The 15,910-nt window shown below is 38.7% G+C and overlaps 1 protein-coding gene across 1 annotated transcript in view; it reads right to left on the bottom strand.

The window, feature by feature from the left end:
• Positions 1-13,604, bottom strand: part of PIGU (phosphatidylinositol glycan anchor biosynthesis class U) — an 83,452-nt gene extending 69,848 nt beyond the window's left edge. Inside the window, exons 1-2 of the mRNA XM_007073597.3 lie at positions 13,411-13,604; positions 2,510-2,574 (exon numbers count right to left, since the gene is read on the bottom strand). Coding sequence (XP_007073659.2) covers positions 2,510-2,574; positions 13,411-13,540 — 195 coding nt within the window. The 5' untranslated portion in view covers positions 13,541-13,604. The remainder of the gene's footprint in view (positions 1-2,509; positions 2,575-13,410) is intronic.
• Positions 13,605-15,910: the final 2,306 nt, after the last annotated feature.

Below are 15,910 nucleotides of genomic sequence, written 5' to 3'. Positions count from 1 at the left end.
CCATTTTGAGTTTATTTTTGTGTATGGTGTAAGAAAGTAGTCCAGGTTCATTCTTCTGATTGTTGCTGTCCAGTTTTCCCAGCACCACTTGCTGAAGAGACTGTCTTTATTCCATTGGATATTCTTTCCTGCTTTGTCAGAGATTAGTTGGCCATACGTTTGTGGGTCCATTTCTGGGTTCTCTATTCTGTTCCATTGATCTGTCTGTTTTTGTGCCCATCTTTTCCTAGTTTCTTAAGGTAGAAACAGAGGTCATCAGTTTGAGACCTTTCTTCTTTTCCAATATAGGCATTTAGCACTATATATTTCCCCCGAGTACTGCTTACTGACATCCCACATATTTCAATAGGTTGTGCTTTCATTTTCATTCAGTTCTAATACTTTCTAATTTCCCTTCTGATTTCTTCTTTGATCCATGGGTTATTGAGGAGAATACTTAGTTTCCAAATATTTGGGGACTTTCCAGACATCTTTCTGGTATTAGTTTTTTATTTAATTCTATTGTGGTCAAAGAATATACTTTCTATGACTTCATTCCTTTTAAATTCATTAAGCCTTGTTTTATGACCCAGAATATGGTCTATCTTGCAGATGTTCCATGTACACTTGAAAAGATTATGTGTTTTGCTGTTGTTGGACAGAATGTTCTATAAATGTCAATGAGGTCAAGTTGGTTGACATGCTATTCAAGGCTTCTACAGCCTTGTTGATTTTGTCTGCTTGTCCTATGAATCCCTGAGAGAAGGATATTGAAACCTCTGACTATAATTGTGGATTTGTCTATTTCTCCTTGCAGTTCTGTCAGTTTCCATGTATTTTGAAACTCTGTTATTAGGTGCATACACATTAGGATTGTTATGTTCTCTTGAGAATTGGCCCCCTTATCATTATGCAATAAACTTCTTTACTTCTGGTAATATTCTTTGCTCTGAAATCTGTTTTCTTTTTACTAACTTTTTTTTTTCTTTGTGCTCTCAGAAATAAGTACCATGAGACCAAGGACCGTGTCTTGTTTCGTATCCCTAACACCTACCAGGGTAGCTGGCATTTGGTATGTACTTAACAAATCTTTATTAAAAGACAGAAGGAAGGGAGGGATTGGAATACATCTGTAGATACAGGACTAGGTACTAGGAATACTTAATGAAAAGGTGCCAGTACCTGTTCTGAGGAACATATATCATACTAGGTAAAACAAGTACAGAGGCAATTTCAAGAGTATGACATGAGCCATTAAAAGTATAAGCACAAGATGCTTTGGAAGATGTTCAGGAAGAACGGTTTCTAGAAGGAGGTAAACTCTAAGCTAATACCTAAATAGTAAAGCTAATCACAAAAAGAGGGAAGAATAGCCTTCCATAAGGAGACAAGAGCATGAGCAAAGAAACACAGGTAAGAGAGAATACAGTGCTGGAGCATTATGAATGTATGTGAGAACTCTCTCAGGGAGTTCCTATTCTGTCTAGAAAACACACTGCCCAAGGCCTCCTCCACACTGGGCCCTTGTGGCTAGTGGGCTATGCTTTTATATGCCCACACATATCTGTTCCCAATAACTGAATTGTGTGCTTATTAAGAGTCTTAAATTGTCCCTGTTTCTGCTAGCTGCTCTTATTATTGTGGCTCAGTTAGACAGTAATACAAGCTAACTAATATGAATGCAAAAGCCTGTTGTTATTTCCATGAGAACCAAGCTGAATGCTTTCAAAATACTAGACAGAAAAAACAAACAAACAAACAAACAAATTTGTTCTCAAAGTATGTATGAGGGAGACAACTGTAAAACTGAGGGGTTAAAATTTCAAATTAGAAGACTTGTACTTGAAAACGATGTAACCAATAATAATGGGGAGGTGAGAGTGGAAAGAAATGTGGTTAATGTGGTAAGCAGGGCCCACAGGGCTTTGTATACTCCCTAAGGTGTTTGGATTTTATCCTGAGTTCAGTGGTGAGCTGACAAAATCAGATTCACATTTCAGAAAGATGACTCTGACTGCAGAATTAAAAGTAAAGGAGCAAGACCGAATGGAGCAAGACTCGTCAGGAAGCTGTTGCAGGAGACCACGCAAGGATGATGGTGACCTAACAATGACTTTAGCATTCTTAAGAACTAATTTTATGGGTTAAACAGGCTTTTGTGACTTTCTAAGAAACCAGCATTGCTAACACAGTTTTCATGGAAAAGCATGTTTCAAAGAACCAATTACAGGCCAATTAGCATACAACTTATTTGTGCACTGGGAACCGTTTACGATTTATTTGCCAATAGAAATGGTAACTTCTACAGAAGTCTCATCTGCTTCCGCAAATCACAATCTTGATCTGGATCATTTCCACTGCAATTGTGAAACCTCCTTCTTATGCAGAGGACATCTAAAAAAGGTCTGTTTCTAAATATGATTTTCAAAAATAGATTTTTTCAAATGTTTGTACAAAATGGAGGTTAGGCTTTGGTATTTGTGACTATAAACTACTCTTAATACCCAGAAAAGAAAACAAGAACACTTACTTCATGAAATACTGCTCCAGAATACGGAGACACTCCCAAGTCCAACAGTGAAAGGCCTTCAACCACTGAAAAGTAAGACATCCAAGTTCACTTCACTTCATCCAAGTTCAGAGACATATGCAGATGGCCAGAGACCAATGTATTAGATACTCCCAGGAACAAGAAGGGCCTCACAGTTTGTCCAACCCCCTTTACCTCAATCCCAGCAAGTGGCTTTAAATCTTGATTTGAACATTTCAGATGACATGAAACTTTTTTCCATACAGAGCATCTATTTTCACTGTGGGGCAGCTCTCAGGAGAAAATTTTGTTAAACTATGAGCTTTCTTTGATCTCACTGTAATTTCCACCCACTCTAAAAAGTGTTTCCTTTATGTATATTTTGCCACATTCCCCAAAATAATAAGACAACATATTAGAAGTTGAGAAATGTTGTCCCTAGTGTGGGGAAATGGGCACTTTCATATGTTGCTTGAGTGACATTTGTATTAAATTTTCTACAGGGAAATATGTACTTTTTAAGTACTTTTGACACTGAAATGATTGTTCTTAGGGCAATTTATCTAAGGGAAATAACTGTATGTTTATTATGGTGCTCAGAGCATTAAAAAAATAAAAATAATTCCTTGGGACGCCTGGGTAGCTCAGTCAGTTAAGTGGACAACTTTGCCTCAGGTCATGACCAGCCCCACATTCAGCTCCGTGCTAACAGTGGAGAGCCTGCTTGGGATCCTCTCTGTTCTCTCTCTCTCTCTCTCTCTCTCTCTCTCTCTCTATCTATCTCTCTCTGCCCCTCCCCCACTTGTGCATTAGCTCTCTTTCTCAAAATAAAAAAACTTAAAAAAATAATCCCAGGGGTGCCTGGGTGGCTCAACTGGTTAAGCATCTGACTTTGGCTCAGGTCATGATCTTGCTGTTAGTGAGTTCGAGCCCAGCCCACCTCGGGCCCTGTGCTGACAGCTCAGAGCTTGGAGCCTGCTTCGGATTCTGTGTCTCCCTCTCTCTCTGCCCCTCTCCACTCTCACTCTGTCTCTCTCTCAAAAATAAGTAAATATTAAAATAATAATCATCATCTCAATGTCCAATAGAGATTTATCTAAATAAATTATGATATGTATATATGTGGATGTGTGGATAGATACATAGAAACATTTCATAGTTAAAAATCATACTATGATATAAATGAATATAAATAAGTGGATGAACAAAGAAAGCTCTTCCTTACAGAGAACTATAAGTATCAAATGTAGAAGGAAAGATGGAAATAGAAAATCACCATTTGGGAGACCTCACAGTAATAATTGTGAAAGGCAAGATCATCAAGGGATACTAAAATCAGGGAGAAAAAATATGATGAGAAGCCATATTTGCAAGGGGGGAAATAATTTTATATGGACAAACTTGGCACTCACTACCTTAATTGTGTGACCAAAGTTAACATCACCAGTAATAACGTTGGGACAGTTCACACTATCAACATCAAGTACCTCCTGAAATGATTCACTGAGATGGGGATAAACACTTCTGTAGTCCGTATGCCAAAAATGTGGTACCCTTGCCAAAAATGTGGTACCCTGGCCAAAAAAGCATAATTTCAATCTAATCATGAGAAAACATCAGGAAAACCCAAATTGAGAGACAAAATAGCCGGCCAGTGCACTTCAAAAATGTTAAAGACTGAGGGGTGCCCTGGGGGCGCAGTCAGCTAAGCATCTGACTCTTGATTTCCGCTCAGGTCATGATCTCATGGTTCATGAGATTTGAGCCCCATGTCAGGATCTGCACTGACAGCTCAGAGCCTGCTTGGGATTCTCTGTCTCCCTCTCTCTCTCAAAATAAATAAACTTAAAAAAAATTAAGACTGAGGAAGTGTCCCAGATTGGAAGAGACTAAGGATACATAATAACTGAATGCAGTGTGGGATTGTGGACTGAATCTTGGACTATAAAAATGACATTACTGGTATAATTGATAAAATTCTAATAACAGATTAGTTATTAGTATTGTATGAATAATAATTTTCTGGGCTAGGTCAGTGTACTATGGTTATGAAGGATGTTAACATTAGAAGAAGTTGAGTACCGGGTAAACAGGAATTCTGTACCATTTTTGCAACTTTTTGAAATCTAAAATTATTTCAAAATTAAGAGTTAAAATAAAAAAGCACATTACAGATATGCATTTACTAAAAGAAAGATGGCCATGAAATACTCTTAAATGAAAAGCAGGTCATAACACAGTATGTCAGTATGATCAAATTTTATTTTAAATACTTATTTTAAATATTTATTTTAAATAAATATTTTAAATATTTATAAGCCTTGATCCATTTAATTATTTGAGAGAAAACGAATATGTATTCAATGAGAAATGCCTCAAATTAAACATAAACCTTAGGCATTAAACAAAATAAATAAAAATTTAAAATACAGCAACCATCTCTGCTGATAAGATTACAGAAGATGTTTAGTTTCTTTTACCTTTTCTTCATTTTCTGAATCTTTAGCAATGAGCACTATTTCATAATTATTAGAAAGAAACAGGAAATTTAATTTTAAAAGAATGAGTGAAGGATAAGAAAAAACATAAACGGACACACAAAAAACTATAAAAGGTATGAGCTTATATATGCCTAAAATCTCAGAAGTACATGTAAGAAACTGATATACGTAAGAATCTGGTCCCTCCAGGGAACACAAGTGGGTGGTTATAGGAAAGTGGTATGGAAAGGTGCCTTTTAATCATATAGCCTTTTGCACCACTGGTTTCTGAATCCTGTGATAGAATTACCTATTCAAAGATAAATAAAACAAAATCAAAGTTACAAAGCCTGTTCCAAAAATATATATTTATAATGAGTGGGCCTTAAATGGACCCACCCTAGAAGGAAACTTAATCAGTTACAGAGTTCATACTGGCTGTTAAAATAAAAAAAGCTATTGCTCAAGACAGCTATAACTGGTCCTTATACTAGGACCAGAAAGAAATTTGCCCCACGGAGCCACATAAAGAGGTTGCTGTGTAACACAACTATTCAACCCTTCACTAACAGCTTAACTGGAGACCCCAGGAGATGATTCATCAGGCCACTTCACAGGGCAACTCCCCACCTAAGTCAATGGCATCCTACCACAGAGCAGTAAAAGCAATTCAACAGAGGACCAGTAAGATGCTGTCCATAGACATCACTCTCCACTGGTTTAATCCAGAGGGAGATTGCATACTTTTTAGGCAATTGTCTAAAATGTAATTTCTCTCAGATATGCTTTTGCTAGGATATTGTACACCTCAAAATTTGTTAATGTGTTTTCTGGCAAGTGCTTAGAATGTGGCACTGCTATCATGATGATTAAATATGACCTCATATTACTTAATAAATAATTGATCTAAGGAAAGAGTTAACCTCATGGAAACATTAAAAAACAAACAAACTATCATTTACTCCCACCATCTATAACATTAAAAAGTGTAGGAAGAGCATCAACTCAAAATATTTTTACTTGAATACATTGATATTTATGATGAACTTATAATGTCATTACTCTGGTGCACATGATTGAAAACTTTGGCGTGGTCTGCAGTACATTTGGGAACATCTGAATTACAGAGTAACAAAATCCTCTAGAATGTGATGGTGAATTTACTCCATGTATAAAAGAAAAACCAGGGCCCCAAATTCTAACATATATAACTATGTTCCAATAATATTTTGCTGGGAACATTTTAACATAGGTTTCATAAAATGTCTGTTTGGGGAGAAAAACAAAATACTCAAAACAATACAAAGAACTCATAGCTTTAAGCCATTCTTTTTCCTAGAGTACCCCCCAAAATAACACCTGTAAAAAGTACACCAGATAAATTGAATAAAATTTCAGCTTCATGAGATTATTATCCAACAACTAATGCTTCAGAATAGTTGACCATAAAAACTAATTATTGCTGACTATTCTAAAATACAAGGGTTTTTTTTATAGGGTCTCAACTCTTTTTTTTTTTAAGATTTTATTTTTAAGTAATGTCTATACCCAACATGAGACTTGAACTTACAACCCCAAGATCAAGAGACATACTCTACCAACTGAGCCAGCCAGGCACCCCAATAAAGTATCTCAACTCTTTTTTTTTTTAATGTGTATTTATTTTTGAAGGAGAGAGAGACAGAGCATGAGCGGGGGAAGAGCAGAGAGAGAGGGAGACACAGAATCTGAAGCAGACTCCAGGCTCTGAGCTGTCAGCACAGACCCCAACGTGGGGCTTGAACTCACAAACTGCGAGATCATGACCTGAGCTGAAGTAGGACGCTTAACCAAATAAGCCACCCAGGTACCCCAAGTGTCTCAACTCTTAACTGATAAATCCCATGAAGTAAAAATTCTTATTTAGTTACCTTTACATATTTTTCTTATGGGTGATAATAAAAACATATTATGTAGCATAAGACAAACATTGTCTGGGGCGCCTGTCGGTTAAGCTTCTGACTTCAGCTCCGGTCATGATCTCGGGGTTCATGCGTTTGAGCCTTGTGTCGGGCTCTGTGCTGACAGCTCAGTGCCTGAAGTCTGTATCACATTCTGTGTCTCCCTCTCTCTCTATGCCCCTCCCCCACTCACGCTCACTCACTCGCGCTTTCTCTCTCTCAAAAATAATCATTAAAAAAAAAAAAAAGGCAAACATGGTCTTTGAGCTTCCCATATCAAGAAGGGCATGCATTAAGCTTGTTCAAAATAAGTAGTATCTATATTTCTAGCCCAGAAGGCCCAAGAGACAGTGTCATTCCCATAGCAATGAACACACCTAGCATCCAGAACTTGCTTTCTAAATAACTTTTTTCAATAAAAGAAACCAGGATTCCTTGGAGAAGTGGTCAATTCCAGGGCTAGACCAAGAGAAAAATAAGGTAAGACTAAAGCATCTTGTGGTTCCAGAAAGTAATGAGGTATTAAAAACACCAGAACAAAACAAAACAAACAAACAAACAAAATAGTGAGGAAAGTATGTCCAAGGACAAAGGAGTCAACCTGAAAGAGGTTGCAATGGCCAAAGATTTTGAGCATCAAAATAAAGATAATATGGATTATAATCCAGAGAATAAAATAAATACCTATAAGTCCATACAGATGTTAAATAAATAAGGAAGAAGGGACAACTCTTCCTTACAGAAGATTCCAATTCATAATGAAGAAGGAATGAGGGCAATAGAAAAGTCATCATTAGAACACCATAGTAATGACTGCTGCAGGCAAGATCATCAACCCATAAGTGCAAAAAGTAGTGAGTAAAAACTTTAGAGAGACACAAGATATATACAGAGCCCCTACATATATCCCCCCAAATGTTTATAAATTAAAAAGGGAAAATAGTAACTTTACAGTGGAGAAACCAGGCAGATACTATCACAACCAAGGGATTAAGGTTAACACCATCAGTAATAAGCCATTTCAATATGAGATACCTCGATCCAATACATTGAGAAGATCACATCATTTCAGTGGGACTTTTCCCCAAAATCCACGATCTCAATCTTACTATGAGAAACATTAGACAAACCCAAATTGGGAGACATTGTTTGTACAATACTTGACCAGTATGTTTCAAAAGTGTCACAGTCATAAAAGACAAGGCAAAGCTGAGGAACTCTCACCAATAGAAAAAGAATGAGGGCCCACCACCAAATGCAATATATGATCCTAAATCAGATGCTGGAACAGGAAAAGAATAGTGGGAAAATGGTAAACTCTGAGCAACTACAATTTGTTTAATGGTATTATATGGACATTATTGTCTTAGTAGTGTCTTAGTTCTGACCAATGTACTCTAATTATGCAGGATGTAAACATGAAGGGAAGCTGGATGAAGGGTATACATGGCATCTCTGTACTATCTTTGCAAATGTTTTGTAAATATAAAATTATTTCAAGTAAAAAGCTAAAAAACAAAAAAAGTAGTGGTATCCAGTCTCTGGATCCCACTGCCAATTTGCAGGAAACACAATGAACACACAAATATGTTAAACTGAACCATGAATATACAATCAGTAAAGTCCAAACTATGGGAAACACTAGAGGTCAAATGGTCTGGGTTCTTCAACAGATAAGAAAAGGATGGTATGGATGGGGACCTTAAAGATTAGGGGAGACTTAAACCACATATAAAAACGTTTAAGGGCAACACTAAGCTATAGCAACTAGGGACACTCATTAGAGCAATAAAACAAAGAGGGTGCAAAAATGTCATAAGGGATGCCTGGATGGTTCAGATGGTTAAGCATCCAACTCCTGATTTCAGCTCAGGTCATGATCTCATGGTTCATGAGTTCAAGTCCCATGTCGGGGGCTGTGCTGACAGTGTGGAGCCTACTTGGGATTCTCACACTCTCCTTCTCTCTACCCCTCCCCGGCTTGTTCTCTCTCTCTCTCTAAACAAACAAACAAACAAACAAACAAACAAACTAAAAAAAAAAAAAAAGATGTCATGGGGGCACCTGGGTGGCTCAATCAAACATCTGACTCTTGATTTCAGCTCAGGTTATGATCTCACAGTTTCATAAGTTCAAGCCCCACGTCAGGCTCCAAGCAGACAGTACAGAGCCTGCTTGGGATTCTCTGTCTCCCTCTCTCTCTGTACCTCCCCAACTTGCACTGTCTCTGTCTCTCTCAAAATAAATAAATTAAAAAAAAAAAAAAAAGATGTCATGACTATAAAAGTCAGGATAATGGTTATTTAATGAAGGCGCTGAGGGGGTGTGCCTAAAATGGGGCATACATAAGGGCTTCTGGAATAAGTGACAAAGTTCTGATTCTTGATTTGGATGATGCCTACAAATGTGTTTTGCTTATAATAATTCACTGTGCAATACATTGTTATGTGTGGTTTATTAATTCTCCATTTTGTTTAACAATAAAAGTTCTGGTTTTTTTAAAGTAGTGCTATCAGAAGTGTTCTTCCTGACCCTGACCCTCATAGCTGCATTGGAGGTGGGTTTCTAAATAAGCACTTATAGCTTGGGCTCTACCCTAAACTCAAGAAGCTAAGCCCATATTGATTCCTAATCATTAGAGCAAAGGCTGAGGAATATATATGATTAAAAAATATATATGATATATTTGATTAAAATATATGATTAAAAAATATATGATTAAAAAAAGAAGTTCCAAAATTATTTCTGACAGATTTCTATGCAAGATGGTATAGAGTGCACTCTGGTGGAACAGCAACGCCTAAAGACTGCCAGCTATTCACACAAAACATTATGTATGTGACTTAATCTCTCTGTGCTTCCATTTTCTCATCTATAAAATGGGGTATTTACACATAAAACTATTTACATCTTAGGGCCATTGTGGTGATTAAATTAGTTCTTAGACATATCTAAAATGCTTAGAACAGTGCCTGTCATATAGAAAGCACTATATTAGTGTTAGTTACTGTCTGAGAAGCACATGCTTGCATTTTTGTCAAGTAGAATATTTATATAAATTTTAGTTGGACTACCAAATAAACTGATGGGTCTGTAGAAATGAATGACATAGAAAAAATGTCTTTCCTATTATAATGGGTATCCGTTATTTTCACCTACGCAGGATCAATTTCCCCCTCTTCTGGTAATAGCACTCTGGTCTTCCTATAGGATGCCCCCTCTTCCATAGTTTGGAAGGTTGTCCCCTCTCCAAAGATGTAGATAGATAGATATTATTTTTAAGGTTTTATTAAGTAATCTCTACACCCAACATGGAGCACAAACCCACAATCCCAAGATCCAGAGTCACACGCTCCACCAACTGAGCCAGCCAGTAGGATACATATAATATGTATATGGATACATGACTTAGGCTGACCACAGTAATTGGCTTAAGAACTGGCATATAACCCAAATAAGTTCAATGTGACTCAATTCCAAGGCTTTCGTTATGTTTGTTGAAGAACAGTCACTCTCCTTCCACTGGACCTGACACTGTGAGGATATAAAAGTCAGAGACTATTGGGGCCAATCTTGCCAATACCCAAGAAGAGCCCTCCTGAATGCAGTCAATGCCAAGACAGAGAAAGAGTTAGTCATGATGAGATCATTGAGTCTCTGTATCTAGCTAGATTTGAAGTCACCATCTACCCTGCCTGAATTGTTCTGTTATGTAGGCCAATAAGTTCACTTTTTATTATAATTTGCGCAGTTTGAGTTTGGATTCTGTCATCTGCACATGAAAGAACTGACAACATGCCAAGTTAAAACCCTTCAGATATTTGAAGACAAGAATCATCTCCTCCAAGTTTACAACTTCTCATTTATTCCCATTAAAAATCACTCTATGGTTACAGTCAAGCAAAATCTATTTGGATTCACAGTCCTTCACCCAAACAACTGGTCACTCAAAAAACTCATGTGGAATGAATGAATGTCATGTGAAACCAGAGGGGCTCCTACTTCAATATTTTTAAATGCCTGCCTTTTAGGGTTAAATACAATCACTTGCTTTTTAAAATATCCCATCTTAAAGTATACTCTGAAGACAAGTGATACAGATGTACCAACCCCGCTTAAAACAGGACAAATAATTATCCTGACCCCATCCCTCTAGCTCTGACACTGGCCCCAAGCTCCAGACCTAAACCTCTGAATATCATACTATCACCCTATACATACATCAAACACTTAACTGCTATCCTTTCTAACTCACCTATTTTAGCCAATATCACAATTGTTCTCCTGATTATTTAGATTCAAAATCCTAGAATTAGCTGTTTTGACTTTCATTATTGTGCTAAGAGCTTAAACATGGATTATCTCATTTAATGGGGTACATATTATAACTTCCTATTTTACAGATGAGAAAAATTATGTTGGAGATCATACAGATATATGTAGAGAAGCAAAAGAAGACTCAAACCCTTTTAAAGATCCCAGACCCTGTGCTCTTAATCATCATATTATAGGGGCGCCTGGGTGGCGCAGTCGGTTAAGCGTCCGACTTCAGCCAGGTCACGATCTCGCGTCCGTGAGTTCGAGCCCCGCATCAGGCTCTGGGCTGATGGCTCGGAGCCTGGAGCCTGTTTCCGATTCTGTGTCTCCCTCTCTCTCTGCCCCTCCCCAGTTCATGCTCTGTCTCTCTCTGTCCCAAAAATAAAAATAAAAAACGTTGAAAAAAAAAAATCATCATATTATATTGCCTCATCTTAGGATCCTTCACCCTGCCCTTCCTATATGTAACCAGATCTTATGTTTTCTTTTCTTCAACATTTATTTAATAGTAACAATGTAACTAATTACTCTATGCAAGGCACAAAGGATTCAGTAATGAGTAAAACAGTTTTGGCCTCCAAGGAACTCATAGTACAATGGAGAAACCAGATATAAACAAATAATTATAATAAAAAGTGAGACATACTCTTAATAGAAGTATGTATAAAGTGCTAAGAGAACAGAGGAAGGAGGGCCTAATACTGCCTTGGGGCTTTTGGTAGCCAGAAGAAAGCAGGAACCAAGTGGCTTCAACCCAAACAATTCAGTTTGTTCAACAAATAACTATATGCAAATATTATATGCAAGGATTATCAAGTGTAAGCTCTCACCATCACACATAAGAATTACTACTACCTTTATCACCATTTGTCAACTGGGAAACCTGGGCATATTACTTAACTTCTCTAAATTTTGGTTTCCTCATCTGTAAAATGGGGGAAATAACACCATCTAACACACGGAATAATTTGGGGATCAGAGGCTTACCATAGTCTTTCATATATAGTATTTTTAGAAACCTAAGCTTGAATTATTCATAAAACAACCATTCATTATGCCATTCCCCATTCCAGAATGTCTATGGGATAACATCAAAACTCTAGCATTTAAAGTTCAGGGACACAAAGAGAACTTCTGGGGTGCTGTTACTCCTGTAATGTTTTGTTTTATGATCTGGGTGCTGGCTAGGGGTGCTGGCTACATGTGTATACAGTTTATAAAAATTCACTGAGTTCAACACTTATTATACGTGCATTGATGTACACTGTACTTAAAGTAAAGAAAGTTTTTTTATAAGTCTTAAATTCTGGCCCTAACCTAACCCCTACCCCATTTCTCCTTCACTTTGTACATTTTGCACCCTTCAACATTTTCTTGGTCCTGTTTACCTTCTGCTACCAGGAATTCTTTCTCTAATCTCCCTTTCCAAATTCTACATCCCTCAACAGTTAGCTCACAGCCCACATCCTTAGGAAACTGGAAAAAGAGAGGACACTTCCTTCAGGGTTGAAACTCCAAGAAAGGAACTGGATGTACACGGGAAGAACATTTTCCAAAAAGGATTATAACTGTCTCTCCCAGTAGCCTGTGGATCCTTCAGCACAAATTCTGTCTCACTGTAGGCACTGGTATAAAATAGTGGATGAAGAATTTAAGAAACAGTAGGAAATGCTGTAGTACAAGTCCCAGACCGAGAACACGCGTCTAAGCACACCCACTCACTCTACTGGCTTAGGCAAGATAGGTCCCCTCACTCAGGGAACCCCTCACACACTATCCCATACCCCAGGGAGCACCACCTACAATCCCTCACCAAAACCGAATCACCTCTGCAAATCCCAATCCACCCAGCACGCCCTTTTCTTATATCTATCCTTTCTCAGGCCACGCCCCTCTGCTCAGGACCCGAGGGGGACACACCCCCTCAGCTCCCCACGCCTCAGGTGAGTAGGCCCCTGGGGCCCAAACCTGGCCCCACAGTCCTACGCCCCCTCCCCTCGGCAGCCACGCCCTCAGGCTCCGCCCTCCCACCCTCCCCGAGGGCGCCAGAGCGGGTCAATTCCCTCAGAATCTCGTGCTTGAGGCCACTGCCCCCGCCTCCCATTCACTGAGGCCAGGAGAGCACAGGCGGGGCCTGGCCACCTACTCCAGCCAGTGGCCTCACCTCTCTTCCAAGAACTCAGTGGGGACACCACCTCCACCCGTTCGGAAATGAATTCAGCCAGACTGGAGCGGAACAAGGCCGCCCGCACGGTCACGGCCACTACCAGCACCAGAGCCAAGGGAGCCGCCATGATAGCTGGGGTGGGCGCGCAGGCGGGGAGGGAAACGTGAGGCGGAAAAGCCTCGCGACCTGTGCGCCACCCTCTGTAGTTCCGCGGCCAGGCGCGCCTTGCTGCTGCCACCGGAGCACCCATACTGGGGACTACCACTCCCAGGAAGCCTTGCGGTGAGATGGGGCGGGGCGACGTAGAGCGGGGCTTCTCAAGCTTGTAGTAAAGGGTTGGGCGACGTCTCTTAAGAGAGCAGGTGTTTCGTAAAAGCGCTCGGCGCTGCTAAGTAAGCAGGTGAAGGCGTGTCTTACTAGAATAATGAGCAAGTTTTGAGGAGTTGTTAATTTCACTCTTTTGTGTACGTTTTAAATGTTAGGATGTTTCCCTTTTATGTTTTAAAAATAATATTAAATATGTACTCATTTATGTATTCTGCAATTGTTTATTGAACACCAAGTATACGCCAGGCACTATATTGGGTTTTGAGGACACTTTTTGGAGTGCTCTGTTTGCTCTGCAGCCTTGAACAAGTTGCTTAATCTTTCTGTGCCTCAGGTACCTCATGTGGAAAATAACGCTGCATGTTAGCCGGTCCTTATGAGCTAGCCAGAAAGGATTGAGGAATGTTTAGAAATTTTGCTGGTCGCTTTTAAAACACAGCCATTATCAAAAATTAAATTATATAAACTTACAATTAAATAAGTTATATTAAAACAAGTTAATAAATACTCAAAATTTATTACTTACTTTTTTACTACACTTTTGTTTTATCTGTGCTTTTTTTTAATTTAAATTTTTTTTAATTTACATCCAAATTAGTTAGCATATAGTGCAACAATAATTTCAGGGGTAGATTCCTTAGTGCGCCTTACCCATTTAGCCCATCCCTGTTTTTATATTATTTTTGTTTCCTTTCCCTTATGTTCATCTGTTTTGTCTCTTAAGGTCATCATATGAGTGAAGTCATATGATATTTGTCTTTCTCTGACTGACGAATTTCACCTAGCATGATACCCTCCAGTTCCATCCATGTAGTTGCAAATGACAAGATTTCATTCTGTTTGATTGCTGAGTAATACTCCATTGTATATATATACCACATCTTCTTTATCCATTCATCCATCGATGGACATTTGGGCTCTTTCCATACTTTGGCTATTGTTGATAGTGCTGCTGTAAACACTGGGGTGCACGTGCCCCTTCGAAACAGCATACCTATATCCTTTGGGTAAATACCTAGTAGTGCAATTGCTGGGTGTAGGGTAGTTCTATTTTTAGTCTTTTGAGGAACCTCCATACTGTTTTCCAGAGTGGCTGCACCAGCTTGCATTCCCATCAACAATGCAAAAGAGATCCTCTTTCTCCGCATCCTCGCCAACATCTGTTGTTGCCTGAGTTGTTAATGTTAGCCATTCTGACAGGTGTGAGGTGGTATCTCATGGTGGTTTTGATTTGTATTTCCCTGATGATGAGTGATGTTGAGCATTTTTCCATGTGTTGTTTGGCCATTTGGATGTCTTCTTTGGAGAAATGTCTATTCATGTCTTTTGCCCATTTCTTCACTGGATTATTTGTTTTTTGGGTGTTGCATTTGATAAGCTCTTTCTAGATTTTGGATACTAACCTTTTATCTGATATGTCATTTGCAAATATCTTCTCCCATTCTGTCAGTTGCCTTTTAGTTTTGCTGATTGTTTCCTGAGCTGTGCAGAAGCTTTTTATTTTGATGAGGTCCCAGTAGTTCATTTTTGCTTTTGTTTCCCTTGACTCCAGAGACATGTTGAGTAAGAAGTTGCTGTGGCCAAGGTCAAAAAGGTTGTTGCCTGCTTTCTCCTTGAGGATTTTGACGATTTCTTATCTTACATTTAGGTCTTTCATCCATTTTGAGTTTATTTTTGTGTATGGTGTAAGAAAGTGGTCCAGGTTCATTCTTCTGATTGTTGCTGTCCAGTTTTCCCAGCACCACTTGCTGAAGAGACTGTCTTTATTCCATTGGCTATTCTTTCCTGCTTTGTCAGAGATTAGTTGGCCATACATTTGTGGGTCCATTTCTGGGTTCTCTATTCTGTTCCACTGATCTGAGTGTCTGTCCTTGTGCCAGTACCATACTGTCTTGATGATTACAGTTTTGTAGTATAGCTTGAAGTGCAGGATTGTGATGCCTCCTGCTTTGGCTTTCTTTTTCAAGATTGCTTTGGCTATTCGGAGTCTTTTCTGGTTCCATACAAATTTTAGGATTATTTGTTCTAGCTCTGTGAAGAATGCTGGTGTTATTTTGACAGGGATTGCATTGAATATGTAGATTGCTTTGGGTAGTATCAACATTTTAACAATATTTGTTCTTCCTATCCAGGAGCATGGAATCTTTTCCCATTTTTTTGTGTCTTCTTC

The sequence above is a fragment of the Panthera tigris genome, chromosome A3, assembly GCF_018350195.1.
Source record: "Panthera tigris isolate Pti1 chromosome A3, P.tigris_Pti1_mat1.1, whole genome shotgun sequence".
In the NCBI taxonomy this organism is placed as follows: domain Eukaryota; kingdom Metazoa; phylum Chordata; class Mammalia; order Carnivora; family Felidae; genus Panthera; species Panthera tigris.
This window is presented reverse-complemented; position numbering and strand designations above follow the sequence as displayed.